Source organism: Octopus bimaculoides, chromosome 6, assembly GCF_046866305.1.
Source record: "Octopus bimaculoides isolate indiv1 chromosome 6, ASM4686630v1, whole genome shotgun sequence".
Classification (NCBI taxonomy): Eukaryota; Metazoa; Mollusca; class Cephalopoda; order Octopoda; family Octopodidae; genus Octopus; species Octopus bimaculoides.
Genome location: NC_142933.1, coordinates 114,699,099 through 114,725,015, shown reverse-complemented (window position 1 = coordinate 114,725,015; position 25,917 = coordinate 114,699,099). Strand labels below are relative to the sequence as shown.

Here is a 25,917-nt window from a genome sequence, read left to right as displayed (position 1 = left end):
GATCATACAACCAGTCAATAGTTTCTAATATAGGCACTAGGCCTTAAATTTGTGGGAGTAGTTAGTCAAATCAATCTCAATACTTGACTGGGACTTTGTTTTACTGACCCTAGAAGTGAAAAGGTAATCTTGGTGGGATCTGAACTGAGAACATAAGAGCTGAGAAAAGAATTATGAAGCAGTTCATGTCATTCTAATTAACAAGCATTAATTCAATAAAATCACAATGGTAAAAAGGGAAAGAAATATAAAGACAAGCAAGAAGTTATAATAATTAACAGTTTTATTTCTGATGATAGATGAGTCAGTTAATAAAATAATAAAGAAAAAAAATACAATATCAAAAAAGAATGAAATATTATCAATGATGTGCAGAATCCTCTTCGCCACAAGTTGGATGGAAAGAGTGAAAGCAGCTTTAATTAAGACAACCATTATGATTGTAGAACTGTACATCAAAGGTGATTAATTTGCCTCTTGAAAGAAGTCACTGCACAATCATTTCTAGAATATTTGAAACATGCTTAAAATTCTGAATTTGATTTTATCATGGCAATATTATATAGAGGAAAATTCTGATGAAACAAGGGTGAAAATGATTAAAAAATAAAAAAAACTTCTCTATCATGGTTATAAATTTCTACAGTATAATTAATTTTTGGAAAGAATTTGGAACCTGCTATAGAAAATAAATCATCCAAAGATATACTATAGTTTAAAATTCCACAAACCATTAACAGCAACTTGGTCTACCTCCAGAATTGCTTTGTATATATAATTGTTGACTGAAAAGTCATTAGAAGATAAGAAACAGCATGTCGTTGTCTACCAAAGTAATTTGCATCCCTTAATGTAAAATAAAAAAGTAGCTTAGCCTTAAGTTATTTAACTCAATCATTATGTTCAAAAATAAACTTTAAAAATGTGTAAAAGGATTTAAGAAAACTGATAGAAGAATGAAGTATTTTAAAACTATATAAGACCTAACTTCAAAATAAATTAAACAAAAAGACCGTAGTTTTTGACATATAAAGACAAGGAAAAGATCAGTAAAAAAAGACTTGTTTTGTAGGTTCTTGAAATGAAGCTAGATAGGATCTGGAGCTTTAATGACAAATCTCACACCGTAATATCTATTAACAATAGAATCCAACTGGAGTGGATAGATGATCTGTGAAAATGTATAATACTGATCTTCATACTGATAAATTCCAATGAAATATTGATATATATCAACAATAAAGCTAACTGGAGTGATCTGTGCAAAGTGTATGGTGATTATCTTCACACTGGGAGATTCCAAACCAGATCTAATAATACAATATTGTCACTAGTTACATAAGAAGCTGTTAGAAAAGCATGTATGTACTCTAAAAAACTGAATATCTGATAACTTTACTTTTGAAAGAAAAAAAAAAATTTGGTCACATAATAACAGCAACTGTTTTATTAAAATCCATGTTGTTTGTCAAATTTAGAATATTGATGAAATCGACATTAGCAAGATGTCTTTAAGAGTTTGCTTTTCCACAACTGACATTACTTGCAGCACATTATAAACGAAGACTCACACATATATGCTCACATACACACATTCACATAAAGTAATGGTCTTAATTCATTCCAAAGAATTTAACTGAACGATCCATACTAGCTGAAGCCACAAATGTAGCATTGTGACCAAATCGCACACCAGTAGCTGATGCTGTGTGGTCATTAAAAACTGCCAAGTCTTGCCACTGTTTACAGAGGTAAACCCTAAAATAGAAAATAAAAGAAGTTGCTCAGTGATGTGTAAAAAAAAAAATTATGTAAACAAGTAAAACAAAGGATTTTGTCACTTTTCTTACATGACTGATACATTCTACCTTATAAAAGCAAACTGTCAAAAGGAAAATTTAATTTAGAAATAAAAAAATTGAGGAAACACTCATATTTGTACTACATTTCTAGATATCAAAATCATCCTTAATATTTCCAATATTAAACTCACAGAATCATCAGAGCATTGAAAAAATATCTAGTGCTATTTGTTCTGAGTTCCGAGTTCAAATCTTGAGACCAACTTTACTTTTCAACTCTCTGGAGTTGAAAAATATCAAGTACCAGTGAAGCATTGGGGTCTGAAGTAACTAACACCCTCCCCTCAAAACTGATAGCACTGGCATTATACCTAAACTAGAAACAATTCTCTCTAAAAGTGTGGAGTTAACTGACCTCCAAAAGAATTCTCAGGAGTCTTGTTGAAATTATCAATATTTCAATATTGACATTCTCAGAATGTTGGGCCTTACAGAGGAGATGACAATGGACTGATATGTTTGGTAATATGAGGTTCTTGAGAAAACCTGCCAACCTCAACGAAATAGTTCTGGAAGCACTCTGTGTTCCACCCACATGTAACAATAAATCTTTTACACACCCTACCCCAATAAACCACACTACATCTTCTCTTCTCCTTTTCTGCACATTTCCTCTTTTCCATGCATTCTCCCTCCCTGCTCTTGTCCTCAATGCGCTGCCCGCTGTATCATTGCTATCCCCCCCCCTCTATATACCCAGGTTTCACCTGTCACTGTACTCTCCCCGCCACTTAGCATTCACAGGAACTCCCTACTCATGCACCCCTGGCAATGCTCTGCCATTCCATTCATATTCTCATCCCTGTACCTCGAGAGTTTCCCCTGACACATTTCCACCATCTCCCTCTGACTAGGGTGACCATGCATCTCCTCTACAGCAAGACATATTTCTGTCCCTCTGTCATACTCTAACTTCTCATCACCTGGCACAAAGCCACCTCCTCTCAAAGGATCTTTGTCTTACAAGCTACTTGGAGACCTCATTGATGCTGGTGCCACGTATAAAGTATCCAGTCCACACATTAAAGTGATTGACGTTTGGAAGGGTATCCAGCTGTAAAAACCAATGCAGTTCTTGCTAGTGTTGGTGTCATAGAAAAAGCACCCAGTTCACTCTGTTAAGTGGTTGGCATTAGGAAGGACATCCAGCTCTAAAAACCATGCATAACAGACTTCACTGGTGTTGGTGCCATGTAAAAAGCACCCAATCCACTTTATAAAGTGGTTGGTGTTAGGAAGGATATCCAGCAGTAAAACCATGCCAGAACAGACAGTGGAGCTTGGTGTAGTCCTCTGACTTGCTGGCTCCTGTCAAACTGTTCACCCCATGCCAGTAGGGAAGATGGACATTAAATAATAATGACGATGATGTTGAATGATACACTGAAAAATCTTATCGGTCAGAAAGTCTAATTATGAAGTTTTAACAATTTAGTTTTGTCATATTAAACTGCTAATATCAAAATAATTTACTCCAGACTAATTTTCCTGGGTAGCTTCCAGTTTTAACCCAATATATTAAGCAGCTTCAGAAATCTTCATATATTTAGATTAGCTTAGCACAATTAGTAATGTTGAGACACATCATTCTAATCAGAACACTTTACTCTTGACCAATTAGAATATAATACTGCAGAGGCAGGAAAAAGTCAAATTGTTGATGTTGAAACAAAGAACTTAATAAACAATACATACCTAACATCAGTACCTGCCACAGCAAGATAAGATCCACTCTGATCAAAACAAAGACTGCGTACTTCATATTTATCGTCCAGTTGGATAGTCTTGAAGTTTTTCAATTTACGCAAATCCCACAGTTTCACAACAGCATCTTCAGCAGCAGTAGCAAGGTAGTAACCTAGAAACAAAAGATTGTATAAACAGTGAGACTATGAACAAATGAGAGGCGAGAAAAGGAAAGATGACAATTTAGTAAAAAGATAAGAAGCATATCATTCATATTACAACAGAAAATGCTGATAGAATTGTAACATAATATTGTTGTTGTAATCATAAATCTATGATTAAAGACATTTAAAAAATCAAAAGGTAAATAGTAGAAAAATAGAAGAACATTTGTTTAACACCTGCTTCTTTCCATGCTAGCATAGATTGGATGAAGACTTATTTGAAGAAGGATTTTATGGCCAGATGCTCTTCCTGCTCACAATCCTTACCTGTTTGTCAGGCAAGAGATCATTTTTATTCCGTTAGTCTGTGAATGCACAGAGCAATTTCTCATAATGTCAATACAGAACATAAACATATCACTATTTTAATCAGATCAGCAAAGCTGTGGAATGGCAATATTCATGCACATATGTACAAGCATGTAATACACACAATATGGGAATATGTGTGTGTGTGTGTGTGTATATTATCAATATATATATAATATAATATATTATATATATATCATATATAATATAATATATTTAATTATATATCATATATAATATAATATATATAATTATATATCATTAAAGGCATGAAATTTGCTAGATTTTTCTGACGATAACCAACAAGGAATGAGCACATCCATATCTTGTGTGTACAGTTTTGTCCATTCCTTTGTCATGCTTGTTTAATTTTTGGAACTATATAATGATGGGCTTTCATACAGTTTCCATCTTGCAAATTCATTCAAATGTTAATGATTAATCAAAAAGTATATTTGATAAAAAGATCTATTCTTAAACTTCAAAATTAAATTTCAAAGTGAAATCAAACAAAAATTATTTTGAATATACTGTGATTCTTACCATTTTCAGAAAATGCAATACTGGTAATTGGGCCCATGTGCCCAGGGAAGTTAGCTACATTGATCTGTTCTTTCAAATCCCAGATTTTAATCATATAATCCTCAGTTCCAGTTCCAAAAATAAGACCATCAGGATGGAATTGTGCACAAGTCAGAGCTAAAAACAACACAAACAAAAAGAATTAATAAAAAATCGTGGAACATGCATTATAATCACAAATACCGGTAATGATTCTAAGACTGAAGATTCTACACGTTTTGAAGATTCTACATGTTTTGAAGTATTTACATCTTACCCTAAAATATCAGCAGTTCAAATAGAACCAAAACAATGCAGCAGAGATCTTAACACAGTACTAAAAATAGTGATTGCTAGTTCTTATAATATATACCTTAATGACCGAGACCTTTGGAAACGTGCTGTGCGTGAGAAGACCCGGCAAGCCAAGTAAGATCGTTGCCAGTGCCCCTGGACTGGCTCTTGTGCGGGTGGCACATGAGATGCACCATTTTGAGCGTGGCCGTTGCCAGTACCGCCTGACTGGCTCCCGTAGGATTTTTGAGTGAGATCGTTGCCAGTGCCCCTGGACTGGCTTGTGCGGGTGGCACATAAAAGACACCATTTCGAGCATGGCCGTTTTCGTGCGGGTGACACGTAAAAGCACCCACTACACTCTCTGAGTGGTTGGCGTTAGGAAGGGCATCCAGCTGTAGAAACTCTGCCAAATTAGATTGGAGCCTGGTGTTGCCATCCGGTTTCACCAGTCCTCAGTCAAATCGTCCAACCCATGCTAGCATGGAAAGCGGACGTTAAACGATGATGATGATGATGATGAATGAATACAACTGTTCTGATTTTCTCTCACTTAATTTGCAAATTCAAGAACTACACTCTGTGATGAGGTACAAAACTGAATTAACTCAAGTATCACACAAGTGCTCATTTTATCAAACCTTAAGGGACAAAAGGTGTCATCGTAAGAATAACGAAAATATGATTTAAAAGGTTACTCTTTGATTACTTACATCCAGTAGAGTGTGATGTGACCAAGCTGGGACAACACAAATAGATAACAATGGAAACATTTATGAAAATGATTGTGTTATAAGATATGATAAGAAACTTACGGTGTGGAGAAGATGTATCAGTGACTTTAGTTAACACTTTACCAGTTCGAATATCTGAGAAAGCCCAATACTAGAAATAAAACAAAACATACTGATATATTGAACATCAAATTGCCAACAGAAGAACAGGGTGTTCAAAAAGTCTCTCCGCAGTAAATATTTATTGAAAAATAATATTTATAAGATGATATAAGACTACAAAAGAATATATTAGACTTTACAAGACTTAAAAAAAATTTATAAGCAGTGTTGAAAGTGTCATCCTTCATTTTCAATACATAAGTTGACTCTTCTACACATGTTTTGAAATACATCTTGGAGAAAAAAAAATTCACTGCGGAGAAACTTTTTTGAACACCCTGTACATCAGGATAAATAGAATTTAAGTCTTTTTATTATTCTTTATTAGGCATGAGCCTAGATGTGAACTTCAGGATGCAATAATACTTGGAAGAAAGCTATCAGTCATACTATTTCTATGAAAAAGAGCTGCAACAGCAAAAAATCTGACTACTGATTGCTATTCATACAGGTACAACATTGACTTTCAGAACACTGATGGTCTGGAACCTTTTATAATCTGCACAAATTTTTGAACAAGAACTTTAAATCCCTGTAGCCACCAAACTAGTTTACTGGTACCTTGCACAGACTGGTGCCTTACATAGCAAAGTATTAGTAAACTTGCATCATTTATTAAAAAAAAAAAATGTAGAGGTACCTGTATTACATTTAATTATTCAAGTAAATTTAAAATTTGTTTAACTCAGTGTATTGACCAAAGTGACCACCCCTGATTTGAAGAAAAAAATCAATAACCCAGAATGGCTTTGGAACCTGCATGTGTGTGTGTGCATGTGTGTGTGTTTCTATCTATATTTATAGATACTTTTCTATTTGATAGTGGTATGAAACAACAAAAGGTTTTCTTTCATTTTGTTTGCAGAGTCCTTTTATATTAAATTTGCAAGGGTTTATTACTTAAAAGCTAAAAATCTTTTGTTCATATGAACCTTCTTCTATCCATAAACATTTGGTATCTCAACTTCTGGCTGATGATGATTGTGAAGCAAAATGCTCATTGCGAGTTATTAAATCTCACCTAATTATACAAAATTTAAGCAAAGCAATAAAGCTTATTATTTAAAATCTATAAATATTCTATGGATGTCAAAGGAAGGAACAGAGGCTATTATCAGTTCAAACCAGACGTGTAAAAACGCCAAAGAATTTAATAAATAACAAGAACAATTTCAGAGTTTAAGAGATAAAATGTTCACCTTTAGTTGGAAGTGAGCATTATACAATAACATTGTAATACAGAATAGGTCAGCAATGGTTTTAATGGAAACAGTTGACCAGTGGGAATTACCCAACATTACAGGGTCTAAGCATTCCATAAACACTGCAATATATTTTTAGCTAAACAGTAAATAGTACTGCTCCAGAGTAAATACTACAACTGCTAACTGGCATTCTGTCGGTGATGCCGACAAGGGTTCCAGCTGATCCGATCAATGGAACAGCCTGCTTCTGAAATTTATGTGCAAGTGGCTGAGCACTCCACAGACACATGTACCCTTAATGTAGTTCTCAGGGAGATTCAGCATGACACAGAATGGGACCAAGTCAGCCCTTTGAAATACAGGTACAACTAACTTTTGCCAGCTGAGTGGACTGGAGCAATGTGAAATAAAGTGTCTTGCTCAAGGACACAATGCACAGCTGGAAATCGAACTCATGGCCTTCAACTGCTAACACGAGTGAATTATTTCACTAAGTTATGTAAAATTGAGTGAGAATGCTTAACTCATAAGCATTTAAACAGGCTATATCATATCCAGCCCAAATATTCTTCCTGTTTTATGTTCAAACTGGCCAGATCTAGCCCCTCACACCTAATCTACAATGTCATTCTAAAAATAAACAATCACATCGTTGATATCTTGAAGTTATTGAGATAATGCATGATTAATTCAAAACAATGAGAATAAATAAGCTTTAGATTTGACAAGATTCTAATTAGAAATTATCAGATTGGACTGAAGTAAAAGAAAATAAGTAATTACTGTATCGGTGGAACTACTGAGTAAGTAATCTCCAGTAGCATGAAGACTCAGACCAGTAACAGGAGCTTCGTGAGCACGAATCACTTGACCACACTGAGCAGTCTGAATGCCCCAAACACGGATGCTGCTATCAGGAGATGCTGTAAACACCAGATCCTAGTAAAAATGAAAATGAAAAATATTTTTAAAAAATTATAAAACCTATAGATACTAATAAAATAACAGTTGGTTTAATATGCATTTTTATGCACGAAAAATAAAAGAACATCATGCTTTCTAATATTGGAAAGAAATAAAAAGTGGTTTGTTGCCACAAGAAATGCATGCAAGGCAATAAAAATGAACAGATTGAAGGTAGAGCTACATCTAACGAATCTGGGCAAATAACTGTAAAATCTGACCAAGTTATACAGTTACAACTTACTTCTTCTGGATGGTAGATGACACTGGTAACTTTCTTTGTATGTCCCTTAAGAATTGCCATAACTTGTTCTGTATCTTTGTTGAAAACAACAGCATTCTTGTCATTCCCACCTGAAAGAATATCAATGTAGGATACTTACTTTGACCAAATAATTTGTACTTCACAATTATATTTAAATTTAATAATTCTTTGATTTTTGAAATCTGCTCTATGCTCATTTTTCTTTCTATATTAATAAGATTATGCTGGTTTATTCATAGCAGTTAACCAGTCAACAATGGAGAGACAAAGTGGCTAAAGAGTTTAAATAGGGAGTTTTAGAAAAGTGTGATAATATATATTTTACCCAAGGGGCAAAACATGATCTATGACTTTGAAGTGAAACATAACATATACCTCAATGTCATATTGAAAATTTATATGAGACTCTAGCTACATAAGACCATATCATTGACTTTAATGATAAAAAGCAAAAAAAAAAAAAAGGCTTAAAACATGTATAAAGTATCACCAATTTGTTTTACTATTAATCTGAAATGATTGGTAATGATCAGAGAGTCATTAAAGGCTCGTATCTGTTTCAACTCCCTGCACTCTGAGTTCAAATCTTATCAAGGTCAACTTTGCATTTCATCCTTTCAGGGTTGATAAAAAGAAGTACCAAATCTAGAGTGGAAACTTAATAGAACTGTTATAGCATCAAACAAGATACTTTGCAGTGTCTGTACTGGTTCTCTGCCTTCTAACAACACTTTAATGGCACTGGTACCATGCAATATCAGCCTTTATAAAAAAGCCTTTCTCTTGTACAATACTGATGGCACGGCAAGGGGTGACTTTCATGCATGGGTAAATGCTAGGCTTCCCCATCAAAATATTTTTCTTATGCCAGTGCATATATATGCATGCAGGGCGAAAGAGGTGGTAGTTCAAAACAGAAAAAAACTAGTAGATATAATATAGTGTAGAGATAAACAACATCATCAGTTAATGTCCATTTTCCATACAAGCATGGGCCAGACAGTTTGACAGGAGCTGGCCAGGTTACAATTGTCTGTTTTGGCAAGGTTTCTACAGCCTCCATTCTAACACCAACTATTTTACAGAGTGTACTGGGTGCTTTATATGTGCAACTGGCACAAGAGCTTTTTATGTGACCCCAAAGAGGTGCTGTTCTATGTGGCACCAGCATGGGTGCTTCTACATGACACTAGCACTTACAAGCCCACAAGACAAGGTCTGCTTGGCTGACAGAGGGACATACTTGTATATATAGATGGCCACAATTTTACTTAGCCTGATGTGTCTTCTCAAGTACAGCAAAGCACCAGAAGTCTTGGTCCCTTGTCATCTCTTCAGTAAGACCTAGTGTCTGAAGATCTTTTCTCATCACTTCATCTCATGTTTTCCTAGGTCTACTCCTTCAGCATTTCTTTATGCAGTTGTCTTCATCCATATGCATCACATGACCATATCAGTGCAGTCTTGTCCTCCTGCAGACTACATCTGGTGCCTCTTATACCCAGTTTTTCTCTTAACTCATTTACATTGTCATACATGCACACTAACATTATCCATCCAGCAGAGCATGTTGGCTTCATTTCTTTCAAGCCACTGCATGTCCTCAGTAGTCAGAACCCATGTTTCACTACTATGTAGCATAGTTGCTTGAACACAGGTATCATGCTATCTGCTTTTCATTTTGAGGGAGAGGCCCTTTCTTACCAAACAAATGTAGTAGCTCACTGAACTTTGCCCAGCCCAATCTTATTCTAGCAACCACGCTTTCAGAGCTTCCTCCTCCACTGCTAACTTTGTTTTCTAGGTAACAGAAACTATCTACTACTTCTAAAGGTCCCGTTGGACATTTGAGGGAGTGTATATTCTGCACATTCCTACTGTATCTTGTACCTGCACATCTGCCACACACAAAGATTACTTTCTCTGTTAACCTTCCTCTAATACTGCTGCACCTCTATGTGTCCATAGCTTACCCTAGGTTCACCATATGGAGTTTCTACCAACCCCTTTTTTACATACTGAGCAGGACCATTGCCCTGAAGGGATTGGTGATCTGTCTGTTTCCTCGCTCACTAGGACTTTGGTCTTTGTTAGATTAACTCTAAGGCCTTTTGATTCCAGACCTTGCCTCCACACGTGAAATTTCCTCTCCATTTTTTGATAGTGATTCAGTTAAACGAACAAGCTTATCAGTATAGAGCAGCTAGTTTTAAATTCCTCTGTTATGGCCTGCAGGACTATGATAAACAAGAGGGGACTGAGAACTGATCCTTGGTGAACTCTTACCTGTATACTAAATTCCTTGCAATACTCATCACCAATAACAACTAAAAAACCAATATGAGGAAGTAGAATAGAAAATATGACAGTAATAATTTTCAGATTAAAGAGGATACACTCTATGATGATGAAATGTAGTCTATAGCATGTTTAGGTGGTGTTACCTGTAACTATCTTCGATGTATCTCGCAAACAAATGTCCAATGATACAATACCAGGAACACTAGCACTATGAAGACCCTGAAGAAATAGAAGCCAAAAGTTAGAAAAACAGCAACTAAAAACATCAGATGCTATTAAATCTAACAAATTTATGGATGAATTGAATGATTAGTAAATAGCAAAGAAAAGTTTTCTTAACATTTTTAAAATATTGGTGAAATTCCAAAGATAGGTTCTTTATTTTGCAGTAGAATTCAAATAGACATTAGTCATTTAATTGCACAGGAATTTATATGGTTAATTTGACAGTATTTCACCACTAATTAGAACTGCTTTTGTTATCAGGTTAAAATTCTAAAATTGTTTTTGATTATAATAAAACCTATTATTGTACTCTTCACAAAATTATGTTTTTATAGAACTTTTGATCAAATGTTGAAGTCATTGGTGATGAACAAATAAAACTGTAGAATTTAATCTTTCATGGACATATTTCTAACAAAATTTTAATAAATTATCAAAAATTTAGAGGGATTAAGTAAAATAATTTTGTTCATTATTTAGTATATTAAACTGATGTATAGAACAACAAAAGTTCTTAAATAAAATTATGCTGTAAGAATGCTTTGTATCAAAAAACCAGAAGTGAGTTAGTATCTAAATAATTAAAATACATTAATTTAAATTTAGTTGAGAGTTAAATTAACTAAACTGCAATCAATCAAGTACTTAAAGTAATGGGATGGCATTTAACTGTAGAGCATTTTGTCATTAGTTAATGCTAAAAACAAATATGAAATGAATTTAATTTAACTTACAGTGTGTGAAGCCAATTGTCTGTAGCCACGAATATCTTCTGAGCTCGCCAAACCTTCAGGAACAGTTTTACCTCTCTAAAATAGATATATAATTTGGTAGATTAACAGCTGATATGCCTCGTAAGTGGATAGTTCATAATATATACTACTAATTAAATATATGTGTGTGTGTTCACACAAAAAGGTATTTACATGAATGAATAATGATATACACATACATATATGTAGAGGGTTTGGCTTCCGGTATTATTCAATATATGTAAGGGAGATATAGAACAAAAGTCAGAATTGCAGCCACAAAAAAGGCACTAATGATGAATACAAAAACAAGCTATAATAATAGTGAACATAAAAAGAAAGCTATTATGACATATACCAGCATCAAATCAACCTTATAGTTCACAGCATTATATGAAAATTGCCTGTTTAATTTTTATGCTTCCAACATTTTTGTCAGTAACCTTCATCAAGATTGTGACCTTTCTATAAAGTCCAGTATCCAAGTGTTTTTTAATCAACAAGTAGTTCATATAAAGATGTTGTTTGATGCAAATGATAAATAGACTTGGCAGCATTTACTGCACATAACATCAAAAGCATGTGTTTGTGTTACTGATCAGTTAGCCAATACATGGACCTTTTCATAAACATGTCTGCTTATTCAATAGTAATTTGCCTACAGAAGGGCCATATTGAGCTAATTGTACATTTAGCCCTTTTCTGTAAACATAGAAATGCATATTTAAATGTAGATTTAGGGGAAAAGGTATGTAGAGGCAGTTTTAAAGCAGAATCAAGTATTGATATTTTCTTCTTTTGTAACCTTCAAAGAAAATCTAACAAAAATAAACACAGTTCATATCCAATCTTACATGGCTGTTGGTTTCTTCATGAGAAGAGATTAAGCATAAGTCAATATATCTAAAGAATAATAATATATGTAGGAGTTACAAATAGAGAAGTATATGCTAATAGATTCATGCATGAAGTGACCACCATCACCAATAATAAGCTCAATACTATTGATAACATTTGATATCTGATGGTATTCTTTGAAATGGAAATACTAAAGTGGACAAGAACTGGTGAATTTCCACCAAAGTGAGTAGCCACAAATATTTCAAGAAATAAGATGATTTAACCAATGTATTAGATGGATATGGTGGTGTTTTGGATAATAATGGCCCAATTAAAAGTATATATTTCGTATGTGTATTTCGTGTGCAAGATTCTTGATGTGGATACGTGTGTTGAAAGAAATACAATTAAACCTTGGGAGAGGCATTATGCCGGTAATAAACACACGCACTGGTTCAGTCCTTTATTAATATATATAGTTTTTTGTTAAATTATTTCATTGCACTCTTGCAATCTCTTCAGTAACAAGTTACTGTGTGTGTGTGTGTGTGTGTGTGTATGTATGTATGTGCATATATATATATATGTATGTATGTATGTGCATATATATATCATCATCATCATCATCATCGTTTAACGTCCGCTTTCCATGCTAGCATGGGTTGGACGATTTGACTGAGGACTGGTGAAACCGGATGGCAACACCAGGCTCCAGTCTGATTTGGCAGAGTTTCTACAGCTGGATGCCCTTCCTAACGCCAACCACTCAGAGAGTGTAGTGGGTGCTTTTACGTGTCACCTGCACGAAAACGGCCACGCTCGAAATGGTGTCTTTTATGTGCCACCCGCACAAGCCAGTCCAGGGGCACTGGCAACGATCTCGCTCGAAAATCCTACAGGAGCCAGTCAGGCGGTACTGGCAACGGCCACGCTCAAAATGGTGCATCTCATGTGCCACCCGCACAAGAACCAGTCCAGGGGCACTGGCAACGATCTTACTTGGCTTGCCGGGTCTTCTCACGCACAGCCCATTTCCAAAGGTCTCGGTCCGTAGTCATCGCCTCGGTGAGGCCCAATGTACGAAGGTCTTGCCTCACCACCTCAGCCCAGGTCTTCCTGGGCCTACCTCTTCCACGGGTTCCCTCAACTGTTAGGGTGTGGCACTTTTTCACGCAGCTATCCTCCTCCATTCTCACCACATGTCCATACCAGCGCAATCGTCTCTCTTGCACGCCACAACTGATGCTTCTAATGTTCAGCTTTTCTCTCAAGATACTTACACTCTGACGGGTATTCACATTGACATTACACATCCAACGGAGCATACTGGCTTCATTCCTTGCGAGCTTACGTATGTCCTCAGCAGTTACAGCCCATGTTTCACTGCCATGTAGCATGGTTGTTCGTACGCATGCGTCATACAGTCTGCCTTTTACTCTGAGTGAGAGTCCCTTTGTCGCCAGCAGGGGTAAGAGCTCTCTAAACTTTGCCCAGGCTATTCTTATTCTAGCAGCTACACTTTCAGCGCACCCACCCCCACTACTAACTTGGTCGCCCAGATAGCGGAAGCTATCGACTACCTCTAGTTTTTCACCCTGGAATGAGATAGAAGTTGTTTCCTGTTTGTTTGCAGTCTTTATTGCACCTGAACATCTGCCACAAACAAAAACTAACTTGCTAGTTAACCTGCCTTTGATGTTGCTGCACCTCTTATGTGTCCATAGCTTGCACCGGGTACATCTTATAGAGTTACTACCTACTCCTTTTCTACATACTGAGCAGGGCCATCTACCTGAAGGGGTTTGTGTTTTATCTACCTTCCTACTTATTAGGATTTTGGTTTTAGCTAGGTTGACTCTAAGGCCCTTCAATTCTAGACCTTGCTTCCACACCTGAAACTTCTCCTCTAGTTCTGATAGTGACTCCGCAATTAGGGCAAGGTCATCAGCATAGAGGAGCTCCCAGGGGCAACCTGTCTTGAACTCCTCTGTGATTGCCTGGAGGACTATGGTAAATAATAGGGGGCTGAGGACGGAACCTTGGTGGACCCCTACCTCTACCCGGAATTCATTGCTGTACTCATTTCCAACCCTCACCTTACTGGCCGCATCTCTGTACATGGCTCGCACAGCTCTCACTAGCCATTCTTCTATCCCAAGTTTCCTCATTGACCACCAGATAAGGGATCGGGGGACCCTGTCAAAGGCTTTCTCCATGTCAACGAAAGCCAGGTACAGAGGTTTATCCTTGGCTAGGTATTTCTCTTGCAACTGTCTCACTAGAAATAAGGCATCAGTAGTGCTTTTACCTGGCACGAACCCAAACTGCATCTCATCTAAATTGATTCGCTCCCTAATTAGTTGGGCTATGACCCTCTCTGTAACTTTCATTGACCCTCTCTGTAACTTTCATATATATATATATATAATGTGTGTGTGAATTCTTAATTTTGTAAAGTTAACAACTTTATTACCGGCATAATGCCTCTCCCAAGGTTTAATTGTAAAAGTATATACATTATAACCTTATCTGAATTTCTGATGTCAAGAAAAGTACAAGAGTAAAGGTTTTAGGCAATTAATATACTATTTATTTAAAGAAACACTATAAAAATATTCTACAAATCAAAATGTAAAATAATACCTTCTTTCGTTCAGCTGTTAACAAAGTGGCTTTGTCTTGGAGCTGAAATACAAGAAAAAATAGAAATTATATGTTAATTAATTTAATGACCATCACTCTATTGTGAAAATGAATCAAAATGTTATTGCAAGAATCATCACAAAGCAAAATAAAACTAAATTGTGTCAAATTCCTACTTATAACAACAAACATACACATATACTCACAACAAATATACATCCTCACATAAACATAGCTCCCAACTAACACAGATATAATCACAGCTCTCAACAGACATATATAATTACAACTAACAACATGCCTACACATATAACCACAGCTCATAACACACATGTATATCAATATGCTGCAATGCAAAAATGAAGAGCAGTATGATGTCTACTTAACTTAGCTAGATATCTAAAATTTCTTTAAAATATTTGATTTAGTTATGAATTGTCATAAAGCCTGACAATTTTCTCATTAGATTGCCTTTTACTTGGTATCTTTTACATACTACCATAAAATATTTCTTAGAATATTAACAAACCTTATATATGTTTAACTTTAATTTTCTTATATGGCTACTTGACCTGCTAAAACCAGACAAATTGCTCTCAAATTAGACACTACCCTTACCATGGGGACTCTTCAAAGGCACCCCACACTACTTTTTCAACCAGTATAGATGCAGGTATACAATGGGCATGGGCATGGTTGTGTGCTAAGAAGTTTGCTCCCAAACCACATGGTTCTGGGTTCAATCCCACTGTGTGGAACTTTGAGCAAATATCTTCTACTATAGCCCCAGGCTGATCAAAGCCTTGAGAGAGGATTTGGAAGGTGGAAACTGAAAAAAGTCTGCCATGTATTTTTGTGTGTGTGTGTGTGTGTGTGCATATATATATATATGCTAGGCGACAGGTTTATTTAGCCAGAGGGGAAGCAGATAAGGAAAGATTTGCCAATGTTCTGCGCCGTGAGGACCAAAGACTCGAGGTATTTCGTGTTGCAAGACAGTGTAGGAGAGAGAATAGTGATGTTGTAGGAGAGAAATGTGTTCGCATGGATGATGGTACGCTTGCATTAAATGAGGATGCAAAGAAAGAGGTCTGGAGATGCCACTACGATAGATTGCATAATAAAGAGAATGAATGGGAGAAAGAGAGCCTGCCGTATGTCGACCCAATAGAGGGACCAGCTATCCGAGTTGATAGTACCAGGGTAGATAAAGCAATTAAGAGTATGAAGACCGGGAAAGCCCCCGGCCCATCAGGAATCACTGCAGAGATGCTCAAAATATCTGGCAGTGTTGGCTATAGCCTAGTCACCCGTATTACGAACCAGGTGATACACGAAGGAGTCATACCCAATGACTGGTGTAGCAGCATCATAGTCAACTGCTACAAAGGTAAAGGTGACGCTTTAGATACAAATAATTACAGAGGCATCAAGCTGTTAGATCAGGTTATGAAAGTTACAGAGAGGGTCATAGCCCAACTAATTAGGGAGCGAATCAATTTAGATGAGATGCAGTTTGGGTTCGTGCCAGGTAAAAGCACTACTGATGCCTTATTTCTAGTGAGACAGTTGCAGGAGAAATACCTAGCTAAGGATAAACCTCTGTACCTGGCTTTCGTTGACATGGAGAAAGCTTTTGACAGGGTCCCCCGATCCCTTATCTGGTGGTCAATGAGGAAACTTGGGATAGAAGAATGGTTAGTGAGAGCTGTGCGAGCCATGTACAGAGATGCTGCCAGTAAGGTGAGGGTTGGAAATGAGTACAGCAATGAATTCCGGGTAGAGGTAGGGGTCCACCAAGGTTCCGTCCTCAGCCCCCTCTTATTTATCATAGTCCTCCAGGCAATCACAGAGGAGTTCAAGACAGGTTGCCCCTGGGGGCTCCTCTATGCTGATGACCTTGCCCTAATTGCGGAGTCACTATCAGAACTAGAGCAGAAGTTTCAGGTGTGGAAGCAAGGTCTAGAATTGAAGGGCCTTAGAGTCAACCTAGCTAAAACCAAAATCCTAATAAGTAGGAAGGTAGATAAAACACAAACCCCTTCAGGTAGATGGCCCTGCTCAGTATGTAGAAAAGGAGTAGGTAGTGACTCTATAAGATGTACCCGGTGCAAGCTATGGACACATAAGAGGTGCAGCAACATCAAAGGCAGGTTAACTAGCAAGTTAGTTTTTGTTTGTGGCAGATGTTCAGGTGCAATAAAGACTGTAAACAAACAGGAAACAACTTCTATCTCATTCCAGGGTGAAAAACTAGAGGTAGTCGATAGCTTCCGCTATCTGGGCGACCAAGTTAGTAGTGGGGGTGGGTGCGCTGAAAGTGTAGCTGCTAGAATAAGAATAGCCTGGGCAAAGTTTAGAGAGCTCTTACCCCTGCTGGCGACAAAGGGACTCTCACTCAGAGTAAAAGGCAGACTGTATGACGCATGTGTACGAACAGTCATGCTACATGGCAGTGAAACATGGGCTGTAACTGCTGAGGACATACGTAAGCTCGCAAGGAATGAAGCCAGTATGCTCCGTTGGATGTGTAATGTCAATGTGAATACCCGTCAGAGTGTAAGTATCTTGAGAGAAAAGCTGAACATTAGAAGCATCAGTTGTGGTGTGCAAGAGAGACGATTGCGCTGGTATGGACATGTGGTGAGAATGGATGAGGATAGCTGCGTGAAAAAGTGCCACACCCTAACAGTTGAGGGAACCCGTGGAAGAGGTAGGCCCAGGAAGACCTGGGCTGAGGTGGTGAGGCAAGACCTTCGTACATTGGGCCTCACCGAGGCGATGACTACTGACCGAGACCTTTGGAAATGTGCTGTGTGTGAGAAGACCCGGCAAGCCAAGTAAGATCGTTGCCAGTGCCCCTGGACTGGTTCTTGTGCGGGTGGCACATGAGATGCACCATTTTGAGTGTGGCCGTTGCCAGTACCGCCTGACTGGCTCCCGTAGGATTTTCGAGCGAGATCGTTGCCAGTGCCCCTGGACTGGCTTGTGCGGGTGGCACATAAAAGACACCATTTCGAGCGTGGCCGTTTTCATGCGGGTGACACGTAAAAGCACCCACTACACTCTCTGAGTGGTTGGCGTTAGGAAGGGCATCCAGCTGTAGAAACTCTGCCAAATCAGACTGGAGCCTGGTGTTGCCATCCGGTTTCACCAGTCCTCAGTCAAATCGTCCAACCCATGCTAGCATGGAAAGCGGACGTTAAACGATGATGATGATGATATATATAATGTGTGTGTGAATTCTTAATTTTGTAAATGATTGTCAGTCACACAAGCAGTGTCATGCACTTTCAACATTCTAGGAGAATATGTCTGGGCATGGGAAAATATTACTTTACTTGGAAACAGGTGAGGGTTGGTAACAGAAAATCTGTCTCAAACTCTATCTGACCCATGCAAGTAGGGAAAAGTGAACGTTGAATGATGATGATATTCATTATCCATACCAGGGAAGTTGTTTCTCATGCATTCATCACCTGATATTTTTAATACCTAGCTTTTCTTCCAGTTCAGGTACTGTACTTTCATGTATGTTTATACTACACACCCAAAAGATTTCCCTCCAATCTCAACAGATCTCCCCCATACAATGTCTATGTTTTACTATCATGCAATATCAGTGAATCTTCCACATTAGAAGCAAACAGAATGGTATCTCGTAGACCTATAGAGTCTGATGCTTTCAGTAACTTGTCAATTACCTTACTGCTTTCCCTGCTGCTCTCCATTAACAATTAACTACCTTTATGCTAAATATCCACTTCCATTACTCATTCCCTTAAGCTACTTCATACATACAGTCAACAACCTCTCATTGTTACCCATCCCTGTGTTTTGTTTTTTTTTAAATTAGTATAGAAGGAAAATACCAGTGTGATTTCAGAGAGAAAAATGGAAATTAATAAATGCAAAGTGCAAAGAAATTCATGTCTACCTTCTGAAGGACTTCTTCTGTCATGCCAGCTCCCTCTGTTGGCTGCTGAGCAGCTTCAGGTCCTGCTTCTGCTGCATAAGCCTAGCAAAAAGAAAAGAAAATGTAGAAAAAAATAAATATTTCTGAATTTATTCTTTTACTTTCCTTTGATTTCATTTTGTTTCAATTTTAAAAAATTAAGTTTCTAAGATGAAAAATAAGTTTCAGTAAAGTTTTTATATTCTACATAAACTCAGTTATGAAGCTTCTCTAATTTATAAAAAAAAACTAACAAATAGAAGAAAATGTAACATAATCAAATATCAAGATGGCAGCAAAGATGTATGTCTGAATAGGACTTACAGGTTGTGGTGTTGGTGCAGCATAACCAGCAGGCCCAGCAACAATACCTGCTTGGGGTTTGAGAGTAGCCAAAGCTGAAGAAAAAAAGTTTGTATTGAATTAAACAAGTGTTGCAATGGAAACTGGAGTATAACACAAACAAATCAAATACAGACTATAACAATTGATTCTATTTTCTATGAAAAATTTATGTTGTAATGAGCAGAGTATGGAATAGAGACTGTAAAATGATGTTGACAGAAACTTTACCTTCTCTTGCAGCAGTTACTTCCTTTGTGAGACGAGCTATTACACGACAGGCAGCATCATGCTGATACAAAGCATGAGATAATTCTGTATAAAATGAAAAACATTATTCAAGTATTTTATATGCAACATAAATTTCATTCAAGATGTAATAAAAAAAACTCTACAATATGTATCTCAACATCAGCCATTGTCCACCAATACAATCCCTATCAAGTGATGCAAAAAATGCACAATTTGTTATAAAATGTATCAGTCAGCAATGCTACCATTACAGAATACTGACGTAAAATTCAAAAAAATTTTTTAATAAATTCTAAGTTATTGAAAGAGATATCAACTCCTAATAATTTCTGTTCCATTTCATGAGTACTTAACTTATTTGTCATAAAATAAGCAATTGTTGATAGAAGAACTGTTGTTTATAGATATTACCTTGTCTAGCTGTCTGTAATTGTTGTCGTAGAGTGAAACTGTGTAACATGACAGCATCCTAACAGAAAAAATATAAAAGTGATAACATTAACAGCCACTGAATAAAATAAAATACATTACACAATGAATCATCAGGCAGTGCAAATACTAATTAAACTATACTAAATCAGAGGACTAGCTGAGAAACTCATAAGAATATCAGCCAAAGTATTCATCTTGGTTATATAACAATCTAAATTAGTAAAGGTACTATTTAATATATGTGCAGGTATGGCTGTATAGCTAAGATTTTACTTTGAAATTATGTAGTTTCAAGTTCAATCTCATTGCATAGCACCTTGGGAAAGTAGGCAGAAACCTGGTGTGTGTGTGTGTGTGTGTGTGTATGTAGGTTTGTGTCACATTGACACTGCTTTAGCTAATGGTGTCAATGTTTATATTCCTAATAAACAAAAGTCTGGTAGCTTAAAAAACAAGTAATTTAGTATCAAGAAGGGTATCTGCTGGTCATTATTATACTGTATTGAGATACTGAATGCATAAACAAAAAACAAAATCATCAGATATTTACCCATTCATCTTGCAAAGATTTTAGAATGGCTGGAATACTTGTAGCTGAAGGTGGTCGAGGTTTAATTAGAGGTGAAGCTAAAATATAAAGACCATTTTTACACTGTTTACTAAAGCTGTAAGATATAATTAGTAATATAAATCAGAAGTTATCCTAATGAAAATACAAATACCTAAAGATTAGTATTTAATTTGAAGATAAGACTGAAGTTAAAAATAACATTTTAAAATACATTAAAATTTTTACTGCTTTTGTCAATATTCAAAATGAATTGGAACAAACAAATAATAATTGATTGAAATATTAAAAAAAAGGGAATCTGAACCTTTAATATCAACAAGAACATCAGTTGTCAGCTTTTCCCCATTCATTGGATCAGTTCCATTTTCTTGAATGTACTTTTCCAAAAGTCTACGCTCAAAGATATGACCTGATACCGGTGAAATGCAAGGATGTTCAGGGGTTTCATTGCTAACTGAAAAATAGCAAAACATTTCATAAATTTCTGTTCAAATGTTATTATATGTGGAGCTAAAAATTTCAAGTTAAAAAATTCATACTTCAGACTTATATATAAACAAAACTTGTGAAGGCATGTGGCTTAGTGGTTAGGGTGTTCAGCTCATGATTGTAAGCTTGTGTCCATGCGTTGTGCCCTTCAGCAAGACACTTTATTTCACATTACTCCAGTCAACTGAGTTGTATCTATAGAGAAAAGAGCAAGCTTTTGTCACACTGTGTCACGTTGAATCTACCTGAGAATTACATCAAGGGTACGCATGACTGTGGAGTGCTCAGCCACTTGCATGTTAATTTCATGAGCAGGTTGTTCTGTTGATCAGACCTACTGGAACCTTTGTCGTAACTGATGGAGTACCAGTTTTTTAAAAATTAAACTAAATTTTAAAAAGGAATACCCACAATACAAGACAACTGGAGTATTTTAGGTTTTTTACCCACAACTTCCATAAAATATACGTTATTATTAAACAAGAGCATCATAATTGTAGTATACAGTATGTAGACATTATCTTTATTCATTTGAAAATGGGGTTGTTATTCTTACATTTTAAGGATAATGCAAATATAGTAAGAAAAATTCAACAAAAAAAAAATCAGTCATTGAGATTCATGAACAAAGTGCACAAAACTTTTAGATTATAAACCTTGCAATTTTTTTAAAAATTTAATTATTAGAATATGATTGAAAGAAAATAATCAAACACAATCATTGTTTTAAATCATTCTTTTAAATGAAAATCAGTAAGCTGTATAAATCAATATAGAATTGTGTAATAGCAGTGTGTCTAGAATCCTTGTCATTAAAACATGGACAAATCATGAATATTTTCAGTCAAAAAGCAAGAAAACAAAAAGATGAAACTTGACTGCACCAACTTTTCTGAAGAATGGAACAGCTAAGTCAGAATAAAAATTGAGTCAAACTGAGTCTTTCTTTATATTTGACCAATGGTCAAATATAAAGAAAGAAGTGAGTGTAGATGGTATTATGGTGAGAATCAGTTGCTGAGAAACAAATAATTCTATTCAACTAAAGATGACTGAATGGGTCAGAAGTTCCTTTTACAATCACATAGTTTGAAGCTCAAGCACAATGTTTGGTATCTTAGGCAAGTCTTTTCTACTACAGCCTCAGGCCAACTAATATCTTCAGAGTGAAATTTGGAATAATAATATGAATACCCATTAACTCTTTAGCATTCATATTACCCTGTCAAATACAATGCTTATTTATTCACATTATTGTGAATTAATCATGAATCATCTCATAGCTCCAAGATTTCAATGATGTGATTGTATATGTTTAGAATGACATTGTAGGGTAGGTGTGAGAGATTAGATCTGGCAAGTTTGAACATAAAAGTGGTAGAATATTTAGGCTGTGTATGACTAGTTTAAATAGTCTTTTATGGGACATATGATTAATTGGAGTAATTTCCCTAAAATGTCACCCATTGTTTTTCTGACAATTTCTTGAAGAGTCAGCATTACTGTTCTCCACCAGAGCCCCATTTAAATAGTTTGACAGTTTTCAGTACACAAACAAAGAAAAGTGAAAATGATAATGACATTATATATATATAGACTACTGACTACTGACCGAGACCTTTGGAAATGTGCTGTGCGTGAGAAGACCCGGCAAGCCAAGTAAGACCATTGCCAGTGCCCCTGGACTGGCTCTTGTGCGGGTGGCACGTAAGATGCACCATTTTGAGCGTGGCCGTTGCCAGTATCGCCTGACTGGCCTTCGTGCAGGTGACACGTAAAAGCACCTACTACACTCTCTGAGTGGTTGGCGTTAGGAAGGGCATCCAGCTGTAGAAACTCTGCCAAATTTAGATTGGAGCCTGGTGTTGCCATCCAGTTTCACCAGTCCTCAGTCAAGTCGTCCAACCCATGCTAGCATGGAAAGCGGACGTTAAACGATGATGATGATGATGATGATGATATATATATATATCAATCAAAATAATTATTCATATATTTATTTTTAATATGTCTAGGCAGGTTCAACTGCAAAATATGCTGGATCTTTTTGGTTTGACGGGCAACATTTTTCATTTATGTTTTATCTAGTGTTTTTTGGTACCGAAACACTTTCAAACTTCGTATACTTGTATATTTTGTGTTATAGAACAGATAAAAATTTTTGTATTTGAAGTTATTTCATGTTAAAAATTGTCTTATTTCGATAATTTCAAACAATCACTGATGTCTATTCAGTTGAATACAGTTACTGCTGTGGCGGTGTACATGGTATTAATCCCTGTTAGTTCTGACATTTCCTATTAACTAGACTGTTCGTAAACACGTGTGTTGCTTATTTTTTCAAGTAGCGAAAAATTGTTACAAACACAGATACACACAGCGTAATTCATTATATAAACAATATATGCATATAAATTACCATTTTTCTGTAATTTTGTCTGCTTCAAAAGAAAACAAACCAAAAAACCGGATGAAATATGTCAACAGGGAATAACATTTTTCTCACCGGCAAAAAATTATTGTTTACAAGGCAGCAGTAACTGTATTCAGCTGAATAGACATCAGTGATTGGTTGAAATTACAGAAATACGACAACTTTAACATGAAATAACTTGCGATGTACAATTTTTTGTTAAGAAGGCTAAGAGAAAAAGTTGTTTTATATGACACATTCTACCAGTGTCCCAAGTTTGAAAGTGTTTCGTTAAGAAAACAAGTGTTGCCTGTCAAACCAAAAAGATCCAATATGCTGGTTCTTGTAGTGTATGTCACAGGAGAACAACTTCTCTCTTTTATGATAGTGTGTTCAACATGCTTGGTTCATTGGCATATGAATATGTTATGTCTTGTCAGCCAGAAATAACCAGAACTCTGAGCCTAGGCAAAGCAGCTGGTTTCGTTTATACTTTCAGCAAACAAATTGTGTGCTGATCAATGCTTATATTTGTCAACTGATAAAAATCCATTATTTGCACAATGAAATCCGGACCAAATGACATCAGCGTACAATGAGATTTGGGCCAAAAATTTTACATATTTATTCTCAATAGGGACCAGTTGATTTGGCCTTTTGGAACTGTGTTGGGGGATATTACAGAGAGATGGATACTTGAGGCTGTTATTTATAACTGCTTCTATAAACTTTGAAACAAATGTAATAGGTTGATACTTGACAACCTCAGAGAAATTGTTGAGAAATACAGTAATGTAGAAGAAAAGGACTTTGCAAAATTGGTAGAGTTCCTGGCAACAGCTTGGTGGGTGTGAGAGTGAGTCATGAGATGCATGGCAGTAACCTTTGCATTTTGTTTATGGGCTCGTAGGAGTTGCAGTATACCATACAAAGCTATGCAGTGTTTAGTGATGGGTGACTTTTCCACCACCAAGCATTATAGACCATGCTCTTTGTCTGAACTGCTGCAGATTTGGGATTATGAGCTTTGAGTGTAGCGTGGTATGCCCAAGAGAATGGTTTCACTCAATTGTCTTTGATGGATTAGAACGAAGCAGATGCACTACTATAGATACTTAGCATGGAACTGAAGGGAGATGAGTGGTTAAGGGTTAGGGTTAGGGTTAGTGTTATAGTGATCAAACACTCCCCAGTACAGTTTACTGATTAAACTTCAAAATATAGTATTTAGCAGGGTGACTGAAGTCATCGTTTCTCATGGAGGTGGAGCAATTAGAATTGAAATGGGATGAGAGGAATCGCCATACTTGATAGAAATGGTGAAGAAAGAAGAATGATATGGTTGCAAGCTCTATTTTGTTATCTGATTAATAAAAAGGTTCGCAACTATTTGGTGTGCGAACTGATATTTGTCAGTTTGGTAACTGAGGTAAACCATTTAAAACAGTGGGGTAAAAGGGATTTGTTTATAAACAACATCCATCTACCTTGTCATTTTGCAGTTGGACATTTAAACTTCATCGTCGCTATCCACCATCCTTGTTACCTGGTCAGCAACAAGGATATTTTACATCTCTGGTGTTACTGGTTCCAAAAGTATTTGTTAGCGGGAAGGTGAATTTGACGAAAAACGGACTTTTCAAGTGAAGACATTACAGAATTCAGATCCAATTTAAAAAGATAATTTGAGAACGAAACCGGTTACATTCCAAACTTTCGTTAGAAAATAAAAATTATAACCGTAAATCTCAAAAATTGCAGATAGTAAATTCAATACAATAATCGCAAATTAAAAAGATAAATAACTTCTTTAATGTTTTGAAAACACTAGCAACAAAGATGTAACGAAGCCAATGACAAGTTATCCATAAAGTTCCCGCTGAACTATTAATTTATAAACTAAGCCACCCCACCAAGTTATAAATACAAAAGAATTGGATCCATCCTTCTCGAGCGAACTGAAATGAAAATAACGATTTGATCGTTCAAATATATCTAAACTCCTTTCCGGTATGTTATTTTTATTATTTATTTATTTTTTATTTTCACTCAAACTAACACATATACTCATAGTAGTGTTCCGCCAAATCTATTGATAGAATTTTATTCTTCATAAAGCAAAGGAGCAGGAGAAAGAGTTTACAACAAACATTTTCCAACGTAGTTGAATACTAAATTCAGAAGCCACATGTCGCAGAACACATTTGTGTTTTCGTTATATTGGCAACCGGCTCATGCTAATTTCATAGGCAGTCGAAACTACGAAATACTAAAAGTGATGCTGAAGTGCATAAGTTCTGCGAACTCTAAATGGACAATGTGAAAGTTTATAAATAATAGATTTACAGCAGCAAGGACAAATTAATTATTTAATACAGAAATTAACTTACGTGCACAGCAAAGCGCCATTGTTAGTGTTGGTAGTCACGTGGCTTCT

At 36.2% G+C, this 25,917-nt stretch overlaps 1 protein-coding gene across 1 annotated transcript; it reads right to left on the bottom strand.

The window, feature by feature from the left end:
* Positions 1-265: 265 nt before the first annotated feature.
* Positions 266-25,917, bottom strand: LOC106881452 (pre-mRNA-processing factor 19). Its single transcript, XM_014931837.2, has 16 exons — positions 25,871-25,917; positions 20,883-21,032; positions 20,558-20,634; positions 19,987-20,044; positions 19,555-19,638; positions 19,306-19,379; positions 18,964-19,044; positions 15,027-15,068; positions 11,526-11,600; positions 10,710-10,785; positions 8,245-8,354; positions 7,821-7,976; positions 5,752-5,821; positions 4,625-4,780; positions 3,558-3,720; positions 266-1,758 (listed from the first exon to the last, which is right to left on the bottom strand). Exons 1-16 carry the CDS (start codon positions 25,887-25,889, stop codon positions 1,614-1,616), a joined length of 1,536 nt encoding a protein of 511 aa, XP_014787323.1. The 5' UTR covers positions 25,890-25,917; the 3' UTR covers positions 266-1,613.

What these genes read in the sequence shown, in the direction of transcription:
- LOC106881452 (XM_014931837.2), bottom strand. An exon ending in AATCTTTGCAAGATGAATGG is followed by an intron (nt 20,045 to 20,557) that starts GTAAATATCTGA and finishes TTTTTCTGTTAG; the next exon opens with GATGCTGTCATGTTACACAG. An exon ending in GACAATTGGCTTCACACACT is followed by an intron (nt 10,786 to 11,525) that starts GTAAGTTAAATT and finishes CTATTTCTTCAG; the next exon opens with GGTCTTCATAGTGCTAGTGT.